General features: G+C 45.8%; 3 protein-coding genes and 1 long non-coding RNA gene across 18 annotated transcripts in view; 2 read left to right on the plus strand and 2 right to left on the minus strand.

The window, feature by feature from the left end:
• The first annotated feature begins 107 nt into the window (after positions 1-107).
• Positions 108-3,719, plus strand: LOC125906569 (uncharacterized). Its single transcript, XR_007451932.1, has 2 exons — positions 108-2,209; positions 2,416-3,719. It is a non-coding gene; the product is annotated as an uncharacterized LOC125906569 (long non-coding RNA).
• Positions 3,505-5,754, minus strand: LOC120950953 (myogenesis-regulating glycosidase). Its single transcript, XM_040369390.2, has 2 exons — positions 3,903-5,754; positions 3,505-3,817 (listed from the first exon to the last, which is right to left on the minus strand). Exons 1-2 carry the CDS (start codon positions 5,656-5,658, stop codon positions 3,630-3,632), a joined length of 1,944 nt encoding a protein of 647 aa, XP_040225324.2. The 5' UTR covers positions 5,659-5,754; the 3' UTR covers positions 3,505-3,629.
• An 855-nt stretch (positions 5,755-6,609) lies between these two features.
• On the minus strand, positions 6,610-9,862 carry LOC120952387 (centrosomal protein of 120 kDa-like). The gene is made up of 2 exons (XM_040371688.2): positions 9,564-9,862; positions 6,610-9,488 (listed from the first exon to the last, which is right to left on the minus strand). The coding sequence occupies exons 1-2, from the start codon at positions 9,622-9,624 to the stop codon at positions 6,943-6,945; spliced, it is 2,607 nt and encodes an 868-aa protein (XP_040227622.2). The 5' UTR covers positions 9,625-9,862; the 3' UTR covers positions 6,610-6,942.
• A 1,646-nt stretch (positions 9,863-11,508) lies between these two features.
• The window catches only part of LOC120948723 (casein kinase I), a 79,525-nt gene continuing 72,240 nt past the window's right edge, over positions 11,509-18,793 (plus strand). For 5 of the 15 annotated variants that reach the window (XM_040365378.2, XM_040365379.2, XM_040365384.2 and 2 more), the window contains exon 1: positions 11,586-11,792. The gene's annotated coding sequence lies outside the window, so the exon portion shown is untranslated. Of the gene's footprint in view, positions 11,793-18,793 lie in introns of all 15 variants that reach the window. The other 10 variants (XM_040365375.2, XM_049605884.1, XM_040365385.2 and 7 more) reach the window with 5 other exon arrangements.

Raw genomic sequence — 18,793 nt, forward strand, 5'->3', positions numbered from 1 at the left:
TTTAGTGTGCTCCGGTGGAGCAAACATTCACGTGCCCGTACACCACCCATACACACACACATGCACAGTGGGTGAACAAGGAGGGGAGCGCACACCGTATAAAAACAAAACCCGCAAAAGAACCGCAAAACAGCAAGCAACCCCCGCAGGAAGGGAGAGAGAGAGAGATGCTTACAACACCCTTTTATCGCTTGCGGATGGGTGCAGCGTAGGGGGTGATTTCATCCGGTCGATATGAACTCTTCGCCTTGGTCACACACTCTACTGTGAGATGTTGGATGGTTCATGTGTATGTGTATGTGTTTGTTTGTGCTCGGCTAAAGGGGTGCGTAACAACATCGCAACATTGCACTAAACCGCGTTGTCGTTGTTATGCGATCCTCAAGCGGGGCCACTTACACACGCCCGAACCCCGAACCGCGCAGTTACAAACGGAGTGGCTAAACCGAAAGAAATACACATTGGAAGCACAACTACAGCAACAACATTACACGTGTGGAGCGGCATGCGAGTTTTGACCGAGATTTGATCCAACCAGCAACCGTCAAATGATCGTCAAAGAGGGGGCAAACGCTTTTAACGACCTTCACGGCTTCAAGTTCCAGTTAGTCGCCGGTGAAAAAGTTTGTTTTTTTTCTCTTATTTTGGTAGCACTCAACATCATCGCCCCACTTGTGGTTAGGGTTGGTTGAGTGTGTTCGAGGGGTTTCTATGTATTTTCACCCGATGCGTCATTGCCGGCTGTTTAAAGCCGTACTTTTCGGGCCACCGTTGAAACATTATAGTTTTGGGTAATCGTATTCTCTTATTTGGATCAGTTTTGCTTTTTACTTGCTCATTCACTTAACTATTGACTATTGCACTCGGAGTTGGAGTTCTTGTCACGTAAACTGAATATTGGTGTATAGATGATTAGGTAACTTGCTCCATTAGTCATTTTATTGCCTTGACAATGCAACAAACTTTACAATGCTTTTAAAGGATCTTAAATGCTGTTGCTCTTTTAAGGATTAACTTAATCTAAAATTTGTGTCATAATCATGAATTTGATCAATTGACAAATCAAAAAGTAAAAAATTGTACATCAATATGGCTTACGAGTTTTGAAGAACTCTTTTCGGACCGTACATAAACACCTTTTTCATTTTTTAGGCAGCTTTTAGTCCAGTCCGTGGTACATCCGTCAACTCGTACGACTTAATAGCATGCGCGTCGTGGGTTCAAGCCTCATATGGATTGTCGTCGCCCCGTAACAAGGACAGACTTGACAATTCGGGTGTGTGGTAATCAATAAGTCTCAAAAGCCTATATATGCAGGCATTACCGTATAGGCCGTTCATAAAAACTCGTAGTTCGTAAAAACTAAATTATCTTCTCATGTGTACAATCGTCCATGTAATCATAACTATGCCATATGTTGGTTGTTTGATTTTGGCAAACAATAAAGCTCTTCTTCTTCTTCTTCTTTTGGCTCAACAACCGTTGTCGGTGAAGGCCTGCCTGCACCACTTGTGGGGTTTTCTTTCAGTGACTTATGGAATATCCCCCCATAGCAGGATAGTCAAGTCCTACGTATGGCGGCACATCCGTATGGGGGCTTGAACCCATTACGGGCATGTTGTTAAGTCGTACGAGTTGAGAACTGTACCAAGAGACCGGCCAGAGAATAAAGTAAAATATTTATTTTTGTTTGGACGCATTCAATGTACTGATAGGTCATCCATCAAATGACCGCAAAACATAGTGCACAAAACCAGGATCATCAGGTGTAGCAGTACCGTCTATTCCGTGAAGCATCGTCGCCAATAAAACGGAATGGCTATTTGGTTGTTAGCAGTGAGAGCTCTTTCTTGAGAACCATGAATACTACAACATGGCCGTGGAGGTATCATTCATAACACCAGGATCAGAGAGTACTATCACGACTTCGGATTAACTATACCAGGCTCATCTACACCTTTTTGCTAAAGGCTATCCCACCACTATGCAGTTGCTGTTGCGTTGATATAACCATGCGCTACATTTTCACCGAATGCCATAGGTACAATGGACGACTATCATTTCACCAGACATGGATTTCCAGCAAAAACTTATAAACCAAACAATAATTTCAAATGAAAACAATTAAATAATTACAAATAATAAATAAGAAAGTTAAATTATAAGATCAGATTTAAGTTTGTGATTAAAAGAGGCAAATTAGGCATAGGTCTGTAGCGGGCGTCTCGATCCCTATTTATAAACATAAGACACACACCACTATACTAGCATAAGGTTAGATGCCGAACGACGAAGGAGCACGAAGTAGGAAATAAAATATAGTTAGTAAGATCTCAACCACTAAACCATAAAGAGTTAGAGCATTACCATAATACGATCATCCGAAACCCATCGCGAAAGATTAACTTCCCAAAGGTCCAATATGTCAAAACACTCTAAGCAATAAATTTAAAAGAAACAATTTATTGATCCACTATATAAAAATATATGTATCCGTAAGAAATATGCTTGTAAATTGACATCGTTAATCGTAGAGTTCTCGTCAAGACATTTAACCTAGCAAAATTCGATCTGACCTGTATTGTGTATACTGAAATTATTGCATTACTAAAATTACTGAAATTACTTGAACATTTAATTTTAAATCTACTTAACAGCACTTAGAGTTCAAAACCTGGCAAGTATGTCATTTTAGAAAATATTAATATTAAAAAACTTGATCAAACTCAACCGTTCAGCCGTTCATTTGGCATAGTAATAATTATCTTTTGTTACCGTGCTGCTTTTCTGAATGCTTCATCAATATTCCTATCAATAAAAAAAAAGTCGAATCTTTCATTTAAATGAAATTCAACTTCAAAAAGTTTGTCAAACACTTGGCTTAGGTGCTAAACTAATAAACGCGTAAAACTCTATCGCCGCAGCATTGTCGATCTTGGGCGAAGTTTTTACTTCTCTTGTCAGTAGAATATTGCAAGCAAGCAATAATATAAAGCAAGCACTTCGTGAAGAAATAAATATAATGCAAAACATGACACTGACAAACCCAGATCCTGACATACGCTGATGACATAGACATCATTGATCTGCGGCTCTCCTATGTAGCAGAAGCCTACCAAGGGATCGAGCAGGCGGCAGAGAACCTCGGATTGCAGATAAACTCAGCAACTCTTTCAACAACAAATCCAAACTTACGTAGGCGTGACGTACAGATGTAGGTGAACGCACTTTTGAAGTCTTCCCAGAATTAACCTATCTAGGGTCAAAGGTCAGCAACGGCAAAAGCATGGTAATTGAGTTGCGCGCAAGGTTGTTGGCTGCCAACCGGTCATTCTACAGCCTGAAAAATCAGTTCACCTCAAAGAACATGTCGCAACGCACGAAGCTGGGACTCTATAGCACCTATATATATATATAGCGTTTTCGGACACTCCTGAGGCAGACCAAGACCGCAAAGCAGCGCCGGATGAGTAAAGTAAGTAAGTAAAACATGCCAATAGTGTGTAATCTTAACAAACATATTTGTTTAGTTACTTTAAGGTTATAGATCGTTACTTATCGCGCATCAATCCTCTAAGTGACACATTCAAACACATCCATACCACGCCGCCAGGACCTAAAACCTCTCACTACACCTTGCGGGTAAAGTATGGTACCATGGCCAATGGTACCGGATAGTTTCGCAACCATTTCGGACCAGTGTGCAGTTCGCCACTGTTGCCATCTGTCCATGAGCCGCGGGGCAGATAAATGTCACGAGCTCGAGCATTTTCCACAGTAACCGGTGCAGCAATGATGTCGTCACCGAGCAGATATTCTAAGGGAAAATTGAGAAAACCAAAAAACAAAACGAAATCAGCTTCAAATCGGGAAGAATGTGAACCTCATCCCACCACACTTACGATCGTAGATTTGTTGGGCAGTTTGGTCGCTCGGATCGACCCACCAGAGCGGCGGGTTTACGGGCAACCCGTCGGACACGGCCAGTGCAAAACGCTCCATGATGGCCGGTGCCATCCGTCGGTGCAGTTCGGTCATCGCCAGCGCTATCTGGACGGTTTCAGCGTCAAAGTCCCACGGTACGAACGAGTACTGAATGCTCGGCATGAACACGTTCGCCTGCAGCCAGCGGATGAACATTTCCTTCGACGGTGGGCTGTCGTCGTATCCGTTGCCACCGACCATGTCCGGCAGCACGAGCGGGTAGCCGACCATATTCAGCTGCAGCAGTGTGGTGATCAGCGTCGGCAGTCCATTGTTCCATCCCCAGTTGGAGTCTTTGTCAATCATGCGCACAAACACGGGCAGATCCTGCGTGCCGAGGGCGGACCGTACTTCGACCAGATCGCCGAACCGTGCGACCGTGCGCAGATAATCACCGACGATCTGGCTGGGCCTAAGGTTCGCGGGCCCATTTAGCAGCGGGTCCGGCGGTGTCCAGCTGCTCTCGCCAGCGTCAAACTTGAAACTATCGATGCCGGACTCATCCAGTATGGCTTGCAGCCGGGCGCTGAACCATTCGCGAACTTCCGCCTTGCTAAAGTCCACGTAAGCCGCCTGACCGCGCACCGAGTTCCACCATTCGGTGTCCGTGTTGCCGGTATGATCCGCCACCAGGTAGCCGCGCCGCCGTGCCTCGGAGTACCACGGTTCGCACCCCTTGTTGATAAACGGATGAATCCAGAGCGTGGTCCGTGCGAACCCGAGCTGCCGGATCGCGGTGATCGTGTTGCGAATGTTCGGGAACTTCGTTTGGTTGAATGTGAGCGCCCCGTAGCACCACTCCCAATCATCGTCCAGCTCGTACTGGCCACGGAATCCGTTCGAAACGATCTCGCCGGCAAACTGGCGCACGATCGCATCGTTAATGTCGCGCTTGTACCGGGCCCAGGTGGACCAGATCGGTTCCATTACCATCGATTCCGCGGGATGCCCCGTAGGTTTGCCCAGGATGCGTTCGATCGCACCCATGTGCGCAGCTCGGGCATCCGCAGCCACGCCGATCGTGTAGCGCACGTCGTAGCTGGTCCCGTGCGTGTCGTACGGCAGGGCGGCTCGTGTCTCGAAGCACATAAAGCCCGGCTGGCCATAGTTCTGGTCGACAAACAGCGGCGTCCAAGGGTCGACGTACAGGAACGAGCCGTACGCATTCAACCAGTACCGATCGCCTACCGCACTGTTGTTCGCCTCCTTCGAAAGCATGCTGTACCGGTTGAACCGCAGCTTCTGTACCGGCCAGTATTGGTGCTTTTGCTGCGGTCCACCGTACCAATTTGTGGCGAGCAGATTGACACAGTCGACGTTGGTGACGCTGCTGGGCACCTCATTGCGTATCACGGCAAACTGTGAGTAAGCGGTCGTGTCCACTTCCCTCGCCAGCTCCAGTACGGTACCGTCCGTTGCGGCATTCGTGAGCGTAAACCCGGCGGCCGTTTCTGTGTAGACGGCCGCCGGATCCAGGTTAGCGCTGAGCCGAATCTGCTGCACCACCTGGCCGGAGGACTGTACGACGCGCAGTTCACGTGTCTGCAGGTTTACGTTGACAACGGTTGACGCCTCGTTGAACGTTAGGCTGTACTCGGTCGTCTGTGCGTACACACCGCCCATCGGCCGAAGGGCGACCAGAACAAAAAAACTGCTTAACAAGATGGGCAACATCTCGAATGGTTCCCTACGCACGGCACACTTTAGACAAACACTAACCGTAACTGGACAAATTGTGATCCATGGAGAGAATAACAGAGCGCATAACGGGCCGGGCAGGGCGCTTAAATAGTATTGCTGTGCTGCTGAAGTGCTCTGGTAAATATTTTGCTTTTGGCTACGGTAGGAAATCAATTGCTGGACAGCAAAAGGGGAAGTTGACAAAGCCCTTGAGAATATACTTTCTTTATCTTGCCACCAGCACACCACCTTCCATTGCAATCTGAACAAAATGACACTCTGTATTCTGTAGTTGGATGACTTTTTCAGGTTTTTGTTGAGTTTTGTTTACAAAGAAACTGTGTACACAAACATTTTTGTGGTGCATCCTATAAAATTATAAAATTATGATAGAAAAACTTTTAAATGTATCAAAATCATAATGTTTTAATTGCATGTTACGAAGGCGAACATGCAGCATGCATTGAAAAGCAAGTGTTAATCGTTGAAGCATGGGTACAACGAATCTAAACCATTGTCGAATACCAATCATGATCCTTTACGATACGCATGATACACACTCTAATACCGAACCTGTTACGGTATAGGATTTCAAGTCTGATGTGACTAGTGCTCTCTGGAGCGCACCCACATCTCCGATCCGAGTCCGGCTATTGTTAATACGATTCCGACTTCGGCAAAATCGGAACCACTAGTTCTGACCGGGTCTGGTGGTACAGTCAACTCGTATGACTTAACAGGCACAGGCAGGCCTTGACTGACAGCGATTGTTTGTGCCAAAGAAGAATAATAAGAAGTTCTGACCGGAGTCGGAGTCGTCCGGAGGCGTCCAGAGTCGTCTGGAGCCATCCGGAGAGTCGCCAGGAGTCGTTCGGAGTCGCCCGGAATAATCCGAGGTCGGGCCTTTGTTTCGAAGGCCGACTCCGGGTAACTCCGAACGACTTTGACTCCGAACGACTCCGGGCGATTCCGGACGGCTCCAGATGATTCCAAACAACTCCAGATAATGCTGAACGGAACTACCTTTTGGCATCGGTTCCGAAATTATTGGAGTCGGATCGGTGTCGACTCCTGATTTTTGCCAACTATACCCATCACTGGATGAGACGATAAGACAGTTATTAAAAGTAAAAATAAATATTTATTATCACAATCTAAACCCCGATGTTTCCCACTCCCACAACCCACAAAAGGCACAAATGTTATGTTAAAAAATACACATCAGTCTCATAGTAAGGATATCCGTTCTATGTTTACTGTTCACACGGCACCTGGTCACTAATCCGAACCATCAGAACAGTCACAAACATTGCAACAATCACCCGCACCCTGACGGGGTCCGCCCCGCGCAACCGACATCTGAGAACTGGAACTGGCGGCTATTTTCCGTCTGCCCTTTCGAGCATCCTTTGCCGGGGCAGCTTGAAAGTAAGGCGTGCGGGCCATACTAAGCTCCTCTTGCAGCTGGTGCACCTTGCGAGTCAGCTTCGCCCACAGCTCCTTATAGTGTTGCTTGGACTCGGCCATTTCCTCCAGCTGCTGCTCCAGCGCGGCACGACTGGCACGTTCCTGGTCCAGCTCGCTCTGAAGCGTCCGGTTGCTGTCTAGCAGCTGCTGCTGGCTGATGCTCAGTTGGGCCTGCTGCTGTTGCAGTTCCCTGCACTGCCGACGGGTGGTTTCGATTTGCGCTTCCGCCTCCTGCTCCAATCGCACCGCTTTGGCACGGATCTCTTCCAGTTGTGCTTTGAACTGTTGCTCAATTTGTTTCACACGTGGGCCATCTTCCGGAACGCGTGTTTCCGCTTTACGATTCGCTTCCTCCAGCGCTGCTGCCAGTGCGTCAGCGCGAGCTAAACGATCGGCAAGTCGCTTTTCCGTTTCCGCTTGTCGCTTCTTCCAGCTCTGCTCCAGAGCTTGCAGATGTTTCCGTTCCTTTTCTTCCAGCTGCTCCATGAACTGTTGGCGCTGCTCGTGCATCCATGCCTTTTGCTTTTCCACCAGCTGATAGGCGACCGTTGCGTCAAAACGTTTCGCTAGCCCGTGAGCCGTTTGTGGTGCAGCACTGTGGCAGCAATCTTGGCGCGTTGGTTCCTCCTGTATCACACCCAGCTGGCTGTTGTAGTTCAAACCGACCTCTTCCAGTGTGCAGCTAATCGAGGCGATGGCTACATTTTCTCCCGCTTCATTTATCATCACAACCACACCGGCCGGTTGCCGTTCGCGCGTTCCTACCAGCAAACTTTCGTTGTCTAGTCGTGCCAGCGCGTACGTACTGTGTGGACCGTTTAGTGTCAGCTTGGAAGGTTCGCTGCCGATTATATCAACCACCTTATCCGGCAGAGTGGAAAAGAACAGCTCCAGAGTGACACCACCAAACTCGATGCGATCCTCGTGTACGGCAACGTCGGGTAGCAGCTCGAGCCTGATCTTCGTGAATGGTGTGTCCGCTTTCGGGTGCTGTAAAGCCAGCTGCCACAAGCCGGACGCCGGCCCGGATGTAAACCGTACCGTTCCAACACATACACGAAACGCAAATGTGTGCCTTATGTCGCGCAGATTCTGCTCCGTCGTCAATAGAATCCTTTCGATATCGATCTTCTCCCGTTCTGCGTCACAATGTGGATTATCTGTTACCGGCGTTGGAGGTTTAGAAAGCTGTTTGGGAAGCGAATCTGGCTTCGTTATAGGTTCAGTGCTTGCACTGTGAGCATTTTGTTCAGGAATAGAGCTTTCTTTGGCGGCTTTTAAATGCTTCTCTACGGCAACAGGACGATCACTGCCTAAACATCGCAATGATAATTTTATCTTCAACGACGGTACAATTTCTTCGATTTGATTCATATCCTTTCTCGTAGTAGTGTTGTGAACTGGTAAACTACGCACTGCTTCTAATGTGTAACTATTGGCAGGATGATTTTCTTGGAACTCTCTCACATGGTTTGTCTTCAGGAAACCTACGAAATCAATCGTCGTTGTGCCAACGGTTCGTTCTCGGATCTCCTCTTCACCACCGGTCAGCACCATAATTGCAATCTTAAAACCATTATCAAAGTAATCGACCAGCGTTAGGATCGAGCTGCGCAGATTAATTCTAATTTTTGCTTTAACGTCAAACACTGGCGACCCGGATTTCGTCCGCTCCGCCATCGACACGTGCCGCTCGCCGAACAGTTCGTACTGAAGCCGAAAGGTGTCCGTCCCGGGGCAAAGCCGGTCCAAGTGTTGGGCACATTTGAGAACAATTTCGAACACAAATAGATCCGTTTCTGTGTCTTTGCAGCCGACCTGCAGTAGGCCACGATCCTCTAGCAGCTCGACGTTGCGGGGCAATGTTTCGGGTTTTGGTGCACTTCGCTTCATCAGCAGCTCATCGCCACTCAAATCCGGGGTGGATGAATCGTCTCGAGCTTGACACTGGTCAAGATGCTGAGAGTCGGCCACCATAACCAGCAGCTTCAACTCGGGCTTTATCCGTCGCCAACGCTCACTCTCGATGCCAACCAGCCGATACCAGCGGGGTTTGATGGTTTTAATTCGCGATAGCGTTACGACCGGTACGGACCGCAACGGGATCACAACGCTTCCTATCGGTGACCGAACGCCAGATGGCTGTACCTCGTAACAGTCCAGCTTTATCGGAGTATTCTTGGTTTTGATGGATTTCAGGGTGTATCGATCACACTGCCAGACAAGCTTTACGTCGAACGAAGCGGTTCCCGATCCGGGAGTGACCGGTCGGCGACTGACTGCCTCGAACACTTGCTGATTTAACGATGCGGTTAGAGCTATCTTCCGGCCCTGCTTCTCCTCCTGAAAGTGTATCCCTGGGTTGGGAAGGGATGTGAAACGAAAGGTGTAAAACATAACACAACACGTTGATCGGAAATATACGCACGTACCGCCTAAAACTTGCACGAATATGACCAGCTGTTGCTCGTCATCCTTGTGTGGTGGTTCCATCTCGCCTTTGCAATTGCTCTGCACGTCGTTCTTCGTCTGATTTTATATGGTAAAAATAGTGCAATGACTACTTAAATTAAGTAGATTCCATTTGTAACCGTTTCTACACGCACTTGCACAAGCGACGCGATGTAAACAAAGCAGCCGCTTGAATTTGGCAGCTGGAACCGTTGCTACCCAAGTTACAATTTTGGCACCGTCTGCTCGCGCTTGATGAAATGTGTGTAGAAGGCACCCTTATCCTTGGCAATGGGAACCAGTAAACAAACAATCTGTTCCCGAGATGCGCTTACAATTTTTAAATTTGACTGTTCATATGGCAAAGCAGCACTGTTCATATGTCAAAGCAGCAAAGTAGCTTCTAGTACTGTCAAATTCACAATAAACTGCATTTTTTCTAAAATTTGTAAGCCGCCCAAAAGCCAAAATTATACTTATTTTCCCTATGAATTGCATGAAATAAACGATTAAGGGCTGTTGCTACGTGTGTAGCATTCGATTAAGTGAGTCGCAAACGGTAAAGATTTTTTTTTAAACTGTTGTTTATTCACGCAGATTTCAAACTGTTTTAAAATTGGTGCTTTCTTTCCGTGTTCTAATTTGCAACTCATTTTGCGGTTAGCGATGGCGCCCTGTTCCCGATCAGCTGTGCGAACTTGACCCTAGTTGAACCGCTTCCTGATTGGTCCTATTCTGGGAGAACTAGTTGTCGCATAAGCTAACCCTGTCGTCCCTTTCGGTGCATCTAGTGCGCCATCTGACGGGTAAAGTGGGAGTTAGGTCGATCTGCTCTTGACAGATCGATGTTTACAAATATTATTTTCTCTTACATCCACGCGGTCTATATCGTGCCAACAAGGGCCGTGTGTGTGCTTACATTTTGATGGGATTTGCCAGATAACGTCGGACGTGCGAACTTAATTTTTCATAATCGTTAAACTATTAAAATCATCCAAACAATCGCAATATGAAGCGAAAATACGTTTGACAGCATTGCGATAAAATCACATGCGATGGAGCACAAAAAAGCTTTCTGGCGACTTTCCGAATACACAAACACTCTTAATCTCCTTGTTATTTGCCATAAAATACCTAGAGGTGATGGGACTGTCGAATAAGAGAGGTTTTCAAATTACAGAGGTTGAAAGTGAATGAAAGGTCCATGCAAACAAGAAAAAAATAGAATATTTAATATGCAGCCATAACTGTTGCTAGGAAACTGCGAACAGGATTTGCCAATTTGAGCATACAGTAGAATGTCGATTATCCGGGGGCGGATTAACCGGCGGACGGTTTAACCGTACGCAGAAATGTGACAGCTGTTCAAACGCACAGCGAACATTTGCAACGATAGTCAAGTGAGCAGCCAGTGTTTTGTTCAACTCTATGGTGTCTAGCGGTATTTTCGAAATTATATTATCCGTGTTCAACCATTATCCGTGCAAATCGATTAACCGGCAACCGTCCGGTCCCGAGCTTCCCGGATAATCGACATTCTACTGTACTTCATCTCGTGTAGCCGCGCGAACAAAGTAATATTACGGGTAGATGTTTGTTGCAAGAGAAACAAATCGATTTGTTTCGCGTTTGTTTGTTGGCTGTAGTGGCAGACATGAGAACTAAAAAAATTGATCAGTTTTGATGAATTATAAACTCAATAGTTAATGTCTATTGCAGGCTATCCGGGGATTATATAATTTCTTAAATTTTTCTATCCATGTTTTTCTTTTTTTACCCGTTAAATCTTTTATTATCTTTTTAGTTTTTATGGTTATTTCACCCTATACACCGTTTGCCATGTGTGAATTTGTCATATCGTTAAAATTGTTGCCTGGGAATCGGTGCGGCTGTGTGCTGCGTCTCTTTCTATCGCACGTGCTCCGCCTGCTTTGCTGAACAGTGGAAGAGCCATCTGTTTCTGCGTGGCCAAAATCGGTCGATAACAATTTAACTCAATTTCGACCACTATGTACTTACTATGTGCCCGTGCGACCGTGCAGTCGGTTTCCCGAGTGTGTGCGTGCCGTTTTCCGAGAGAGCAAAAATAGGCATTTACCCGAATTAACTGAACGCGTTCTGCATTTCTGCGTACACCCAACCGTGTGTGTGGAAGTTTTGCGAAGAAGAAGTTTAATGCTGCCGAAAATCCATTTCAAGTTGTGAAAAAGGTAGTTTTCCGTGTTTCTCCATGTACCTACTGTGTGCAGTAGTTACTTCACCATCATCGATTGTGCTGCGCCCATAGCGAAAAAGGTGTTGGGTGCGTTTTTTTCTATCCTTCTATTCTATGTGCACGGTGAAAACGGGACGGGCACCATACAGAGGCGTAGGGAAGCAGAAAGAAAAGTAAGTTGCTGCCCAGTGTGTAGTCGAAGCGAGCTAAATGGTTTTGGTGAAATGTGCAGCGAGCGTTCTTGTACTGTGTGGGGAAAGTGAAAATTCGTTTCGCCATTTTTCAACCGCATTGCAACCATTTTTCCCGCTGGTGGAGTGAAGGGCGAAAAAGGCCTGTGTTGTCTGTTTGGGAAGGGAGATTTTCTTTCTGCTCTCCTGCTGGAGGAAGTACAACTTCCTTTCCACCAGCTCGAAAGATGGTGGAAGAAATGGGTTTTCCGCGAACGGTACCACCGTGCCCAGCATAATATACACACACGCACGCCCAAGAAGAAGCAGGCGCAGGCTGGGAAGAGTTGGACATATTTTCGCTGTTGCGTGAAGCAAAAGAAGAGTGCAAAAACGAAACGCGCTGCGGACCGAACGCATACACACAGCAAGCGCATTGCATACGCGGTACGGGAGGGTCACCGATAGATGGGTGTGTGTGTAGTTGTACTTATGGTGAATGTATGTGTGTTTGGTTGGGCCAGCCAGCGCTGTATGATGCGTTTGCATAAATGTGTTAGACCCTAGCCTAGGTTTGAATCGAAGTGTGTCGGTGTGTTTAAGTTTGTGTGCGTGTAGGCTGCTGAAGTTGCCTGTCTGGCGTGTATGAGTGTTTATTTATGTGTGTGTTCGTAAGCTGAAGTGGATTACAAACTGACAGCTCTGCTCCGATAGCTCGATTTCGATTCGAGCAAGCTGCTCACTACTCGACAAAGTTAGAAAAGGGGCCCTAAGAAGGTTTGCGTGTGTGGGTCTTCGTGTGTACGTCCGATTCCCGTTCGTTGCGGGAGGTAATGTTGCGGGGACTGGCAGCCAAAATGACTTCAGTTGCTTGATTGGACGAAAGGAGTGGTTGAAATCATCTCCGTTAAGGATTTTGTGAGGAAAAAAGGCAAGGCCGGAAGATGGAATTGTATTATTCTGCTTAAGATCGATGGAAAAGCTGTTGCAGCGAGCCAGAGTGATAATACGATGCCATATACCCCTCATACAAGATCTTCACCCCTCCCTACACCACCACACCGCGGATGAAGCGAATGAAAGCGGCCAATGACATTCCACCGTATCGACTGGATTGAACTGTTGTGCGGTAAGTACGTATGAGTCATGGTGTGTAGTAGCTTTGGAAGCATGTGCAATTATTTCGCTTCACCCAAAAACGAAAGCATATCTCACCCTGCACCCGCATTAATTTCGGCCAGTAAGCGATTGTATTGTTCTGTGTTACCTATTTTAGATCTCTTCCAGAGAGGCACACCAAAGTGTTGAGCGTGTGTTATCTTATTTGGCTCATCACACCACCACCATCGTTCGCCGATCCTCATCCAGTATGATGCTTGAACGGCGGCTGTAAAATCCCGAAATGGCCACACCACCATCCATGGCCTTTCCCTCTCCCAAGGGGTGTGCTGGAAGTCGTCTTCTTGGAAGTATTTAAAAGCATGACTCACCCACTCACCCCCCTGTGACCGAACGGTCGGGGCACCGGCTCGCAGGCAGTAACAGGGTTTCTTTCTTTTTTCTTCTGTTATGTGCCTGAAACCACCATCTCTCTTGCATTCCTTTCCCCCCAAATGTGCGTAGATGGAGACGGAAGAGTTGCTTCTCTGTCACTCGACCGGCTTGTGCCCGAATCCGGGAATCAGCCGAGATTGATCGTATCGCTTTTGCCATAAATTTTCTGTCCGATCAACTGGTGGTAGTGGAGTAGTAGAGTCGTGTGTGGAGAGGTGACTGTTTCTGGTTCGGGTTGAGTTTATGCATATTTTTTTAAGGCAAACCTTTTTGTTTGCTTGTTGATCTAACGATATCTGCAAGCGAAGTAGAAATGTTCGTTTTTGTTTTAATGCAAACAATTCAATAGATTTAGAGAGAATGGTTGTGTTGTTGTAAATTTTTTTTTGTTTCAAATGTCGTCAAATGATACGAATTGATCGCGATCGATATTTTTAATCTATATCTGTTCCGAATGCATCTGATTCATAGTGGAACATTGCTTGCAAAATGGGAAACATTGTTAACATATGTTTTCAAAATCCCTGCTAAGTGGGAGCTTCTCAAACAGATTATTGTTGAAATTCCCGTTCTAGCAAGTTTTTTTGCGCTTTCTGTAGCACCTGACATTAGTAAAGAGCACAATAAATACTACAATGATTTTACGATTTTCTTATTTTGTCATCACAACTGCCCTCGGACGTTGGCAGTGGTTTGACTCATTGCATTGAACACACTTCCCTTGTTTCATTCTATCTTTTCATTAAGAATATATTTCATTAAGTGTATAATAGTGAAGTCCTGGTTATGAGGGGTCGATACGATGGCAATCGATATTAGCTGTTCACGATCGAACCAATATAAAAATAATAATTAAGAATTTAATCAATTCAACACAGCCTACATCTTATGATTAAGATTAAATGGGTGTTTTGGTTGAATTGTTAACTACCCAGGATTTATTGGTTTCATATGGCCAAACGTGCAGCATCTCGCTAAGCAAACACGTTTAATTTAATTGAATTTAATTTGAATCCAAAAGTGGGTCAACCTGTGAACTACAGGGACAGACGCGGGGGGTCAGTGTTGCTGATCACGCATGATCATGGAAAACCATTACAGTTACCCTTTCTTTCGCCAACAGATGATGACACATTTACACAACAGATCGATTAAAGATGGACCAGTGTTCACGCTCTCTCGTCTCTCCTCCCTACCGCTTCTAGGAACTAATTTCCGTTCAAAGAAATCGAAAAAAAAACTGGAACGATGAAAAGTGATTTGCGCGCCACCAACACCCGTGAGGAGGGTAGGGAGGAAGTAATAGAAAAACTAATGTTGCATGTAAACTCACGGGTGCTTAATTTACTCGCCTACATTTGCGCCTAGCCTGTTTGGAAGTGCTATTTTAGTCGCGGTTTGCTAGCGTTAGTGTACAGCTTTTCTTCTTTTGGTTTGTTTCATCCGCCAGTTTTCGTCTCACAGCAGCAGACGATCGCCAAATGGGATGCACGATCTTCACATTTTATTTGGTACACCCGTGTGTACCCGCATGTGTGTGTGTGTGTGTGTTTGTACGTGGTTGAGCAAATTCCACCAATTCGCATAAAACCAATGCCACACCGTTTTGCGATTCTCTCAATGCCACTTCTTTGCACTGCAGCGCGTAGCCACCTGTTGTTTTCCTCTGCTGCTACTGCCCTGATCATGATGATGATGATGAGGAGCATGACGATGATGATGGGGTGCTGCTGCTGCTGACTCCGCTTGCATTATCCAACTCGAAAATCCGCCCAAGGGCAGATGGTAGTACAAGATGGGCTGTGGAAGGAAAAAGAAACACACACACACATATACACATATCCGCACTCACCGAAACATGTATAGTTTTGTGGCCTTACCTGGCCAGCATGATGGTGTGAGTCGTCAGTGTGTGAGGTCTAGCAAGAGCCAGATGGCTGCTGACTGGCTCCGCGAGTAGTTGCACTGGTCATTTTCTCCAACAGTGCCCGTACACGCGAGAAAGAAGGTCCCTTCCCGCCTGATGTGCTGCTGCAAGAGAGACACGAAGGGAAGGTGTTGTGGAGAGGGCACAACCCGGTGTAGTGAAGGTTCCGTTATCAGCTGATACATGTCGGGATTGGCCCAGTTTTGTTCGGTTGTGCGAGCGACATATCTCTCCCTGTGGTATTTCCAAGAAGCGATAGTTTATCAAAACACACGGTGCAATATGTAGTTGCTGCTAGCTTTCTATGAATTTTCGGCAATTTTGTAATCGTGCAATGTTAGGCTAGGCTAAGCACAATTCGGCTCGCAAGTCGCCTGTGGATCATTGTTGCCTAGAAGATGGCGCCACTTTTCTCTTCGTATATATTTTTTACGAAACTTTCAAGCGTTTTTATGCTTGGTTTATCATATTATTGGTTCTTTACGAGGCACTCTGGGCGTCAATACATGATCAACATTGAAAAGAGCACTCGGCGCCATGAGAGTTGCTATACTGAGAACAAAAAACCCCGCCATGGATAAAGACACTTTTGTCAATGAGTGTGATTATCAGCACCTTGGTAGGAGGAACTTGAAAGATAGATAAAATGTTATCAGTTTCTATACTGCGACAAAACCCGTCTATTCCCCCGATTGTAAAACCGAACCGTGCGTAATAATAGTCGTCGTCGCATAGGAAGTTTGCAGCAAGCAAGATAACGCTGCATGAATCGACTCATGCTATCAAGCAAGTGACTTCTTCTTTACAAAAACAAATGCTTGAACCTGTTTGGTTTTATGATCTCTACACACTTGGGGGAAAACAGTTTTCGGCAAGGAACAGAATGGTTTGATGCATTTCAATACGCTTGTGTGTCATCCTTGGATGCTACTGTTCGAATTCCATGTTCGTAGAATTAGCTGCTATTCGTTGCCACGGGTTCCTTCAAGCGTGGAAGCAGAAACGATGGGGAAAACTTAATCGAACCGGCTCCAGGCCCCCGAGTATTGGTGGACCCGCATATACAGTTGAATCAAATTGGCGTCCCAGATGATTGTTTTGTTGTCATCTGTGTGTGTGTATGTGTCATCATCTGTGTGTGTGTGTGTATGTGTATGGTTTCTTCCCCGAATGATCATATAATAATCATCGAGTAGTTAGGAGCTGCCAACTGTTTGTTATTGATTGGTTTGTTTGCATGTTAATCATTAGCATCGGGAGTAGGTTGAAGAGGGTTGGTGGAGCTGCGGGAGTTGTTTGATAAATATCTTGCAAAGCGGAACCAATCTCTCCTCTGTGTGGAAATAGTGGTGCAGGACGATTGTTAGCTCGGTAGCATTGATTTGTGGAAGCAACCTTGGAGAAGTAGAAACGGTAGTATAATGTTCTCATATGGCAAAGAAAGATCTACCCTTCTGACAATTAAACTATTACTTTTCATTATGTATTATCTCAGTAATCAAATATGTATTATCCTATTAATCAAATAAGTAAGTAGTTAAACTTTTTTCTAACTTTCTTTCTCTTACTCTCATACTGATAATGCTGTGCGTGAACAGAATACAGAGTAATACTTGTGGGACACGACATTACATACAGTTGTAAGCACCATCATCATGTGGCAATTTAATTATCATATTACATTTAAGATAAAGTATCCAAAGAAAATTTGGCAAGACTTTTTATACTCTTCCTTGGTTGAGCTTTCCATTATTTTTAATTTCTTCAAAATAATTTAAACTCAATCCGTTGCTAAAGTTTTAATGTACGTTAATGTACACGGATATTTATGTGTTTTCATATATAAATTTTCCTGGCACTCCATTGTTTGGTAAACTATTTCCTTTTTATGTTTGTTTTGACGGCTTATCCTCGTCTGTAAAAAGATGGAAGTTACGGTCCTCTTCAGTGGCGCCTCGATTAAGTGTACACTATTTATAAGTTTGCTTTGTTCTATCTTCCTTTTTCCGGCGTTAGTCGCTTGTATTTTATCTTTCCTACCCAACACACTAGCATTCGCACTTTTTTGTTCGTATTTGTTTTCCCGTTTTCTCTTGTACTATCGTTGCTCTTTCTTCTGTTGGCCAGTATCCAGCTACTTTCGTTCAGTATTTGCACTTGATTTTATTTTCATCTTTTTCACCCGTTTAACTTTTCCGTCTTGGATTCTGCTTTTCGTTGTGTGCGTGCGTGGTTTACGTTGTGCGTTCCAGCTCTGCAGCAAGAGTCGTGTTTGCAATTTCATCCTTTTTGGGTACGATTTTATTCTCGATTGGATTGGATTTGGACACCGAACAACAGCGATAGAGCTGGTGAGGAGTGTTCTACTTGCTTTCTTCCTTCCCCATCTTGCGCCCGTGAACCCCGTAGCCAGTGGATTTCAGCATTATTTTTGGAGCAAAAAAAAAGCTATTTGGTATAAAAGCGAACGTCGGAAGGTGGATAATTCGTTTGCAGAGTCAATTATGCTGCTGCTGCTGTGTGTTTCTCTAATACGTTTCTGTTCTTTTCTAGCAACTCACACTCGCACGGTTCTTCTGCTTTGCTTCCGTTTAGGCGCACCCCCGGCGTACGCGTTTTTGTGTGTGTGTGTGTGTGTATCACTGATTCTACGGATGAATGAAAGGTGTAATGAAGGGAATCAATGGGGAAACATAAATAACACACAAAAGAAGTGGGCGATGATTTTGGGGCCGCTGCTGCTGCTGCTGCTGCTATGCGTGTTTGTATGCGTACTTCGGAGGCCTGCTATTCCCGGCTTTTTTTTTTATTTCCACTGAGCAAAGGAAATGATTTCCACATCCGCTGTGTTCGGAGGAGCGCTTTCTCGTAAACCTAACGATTGGGGAATTGTTGGCTGATTGCTGCAGCTTCTTATGGTATGGATACTGTGTGTTGGGTTACAAACCACCCCCTGCAAAATTGACACCTTTTGTTTCGTGTCCATGCACGCCAAGAATGTAACATGCCCTGGGCGTGCAGGCAAAAGTACACACGGCTGTACATTTGCAGGCCGTTTGCGATGCGATTTAGCACCAATTAGCACACCCATCTGCTTACACAACAAGCGCCTCTGCAGAAAGCGTCCATTTTTACATCACAATCGCGCTCGGGTTCGAAACCCCCTGTGGCGGAGAGGGGCGCGCTGGAAATCGTTTTCCTAATGACAGTAAATGTCGAGCAGTTAGAGCTCGCCGCACGCAGCAGAACTGCTCGATTCGATCAATCGCTTTGACAGTTCATCGTACGGTGGTGGGGCCTTGATGGTGTGCGTCAGTCCGGGTCGGCGGCGCTGTGTGTTGCACA

The sequence above is a fragment of the Anopheles coluzzii genome, chromosome 2, assembly GCF_943734685.1.
Source record: "Anopheles coluzzii chromosome 2, AcolN3, whole genome shotgun sequence".
NCBI lineage: Eukaryota > Metazoa > Arthropoda > Insecta > Diptera > Culicidae > Anopheles > Anopheles coluzzii.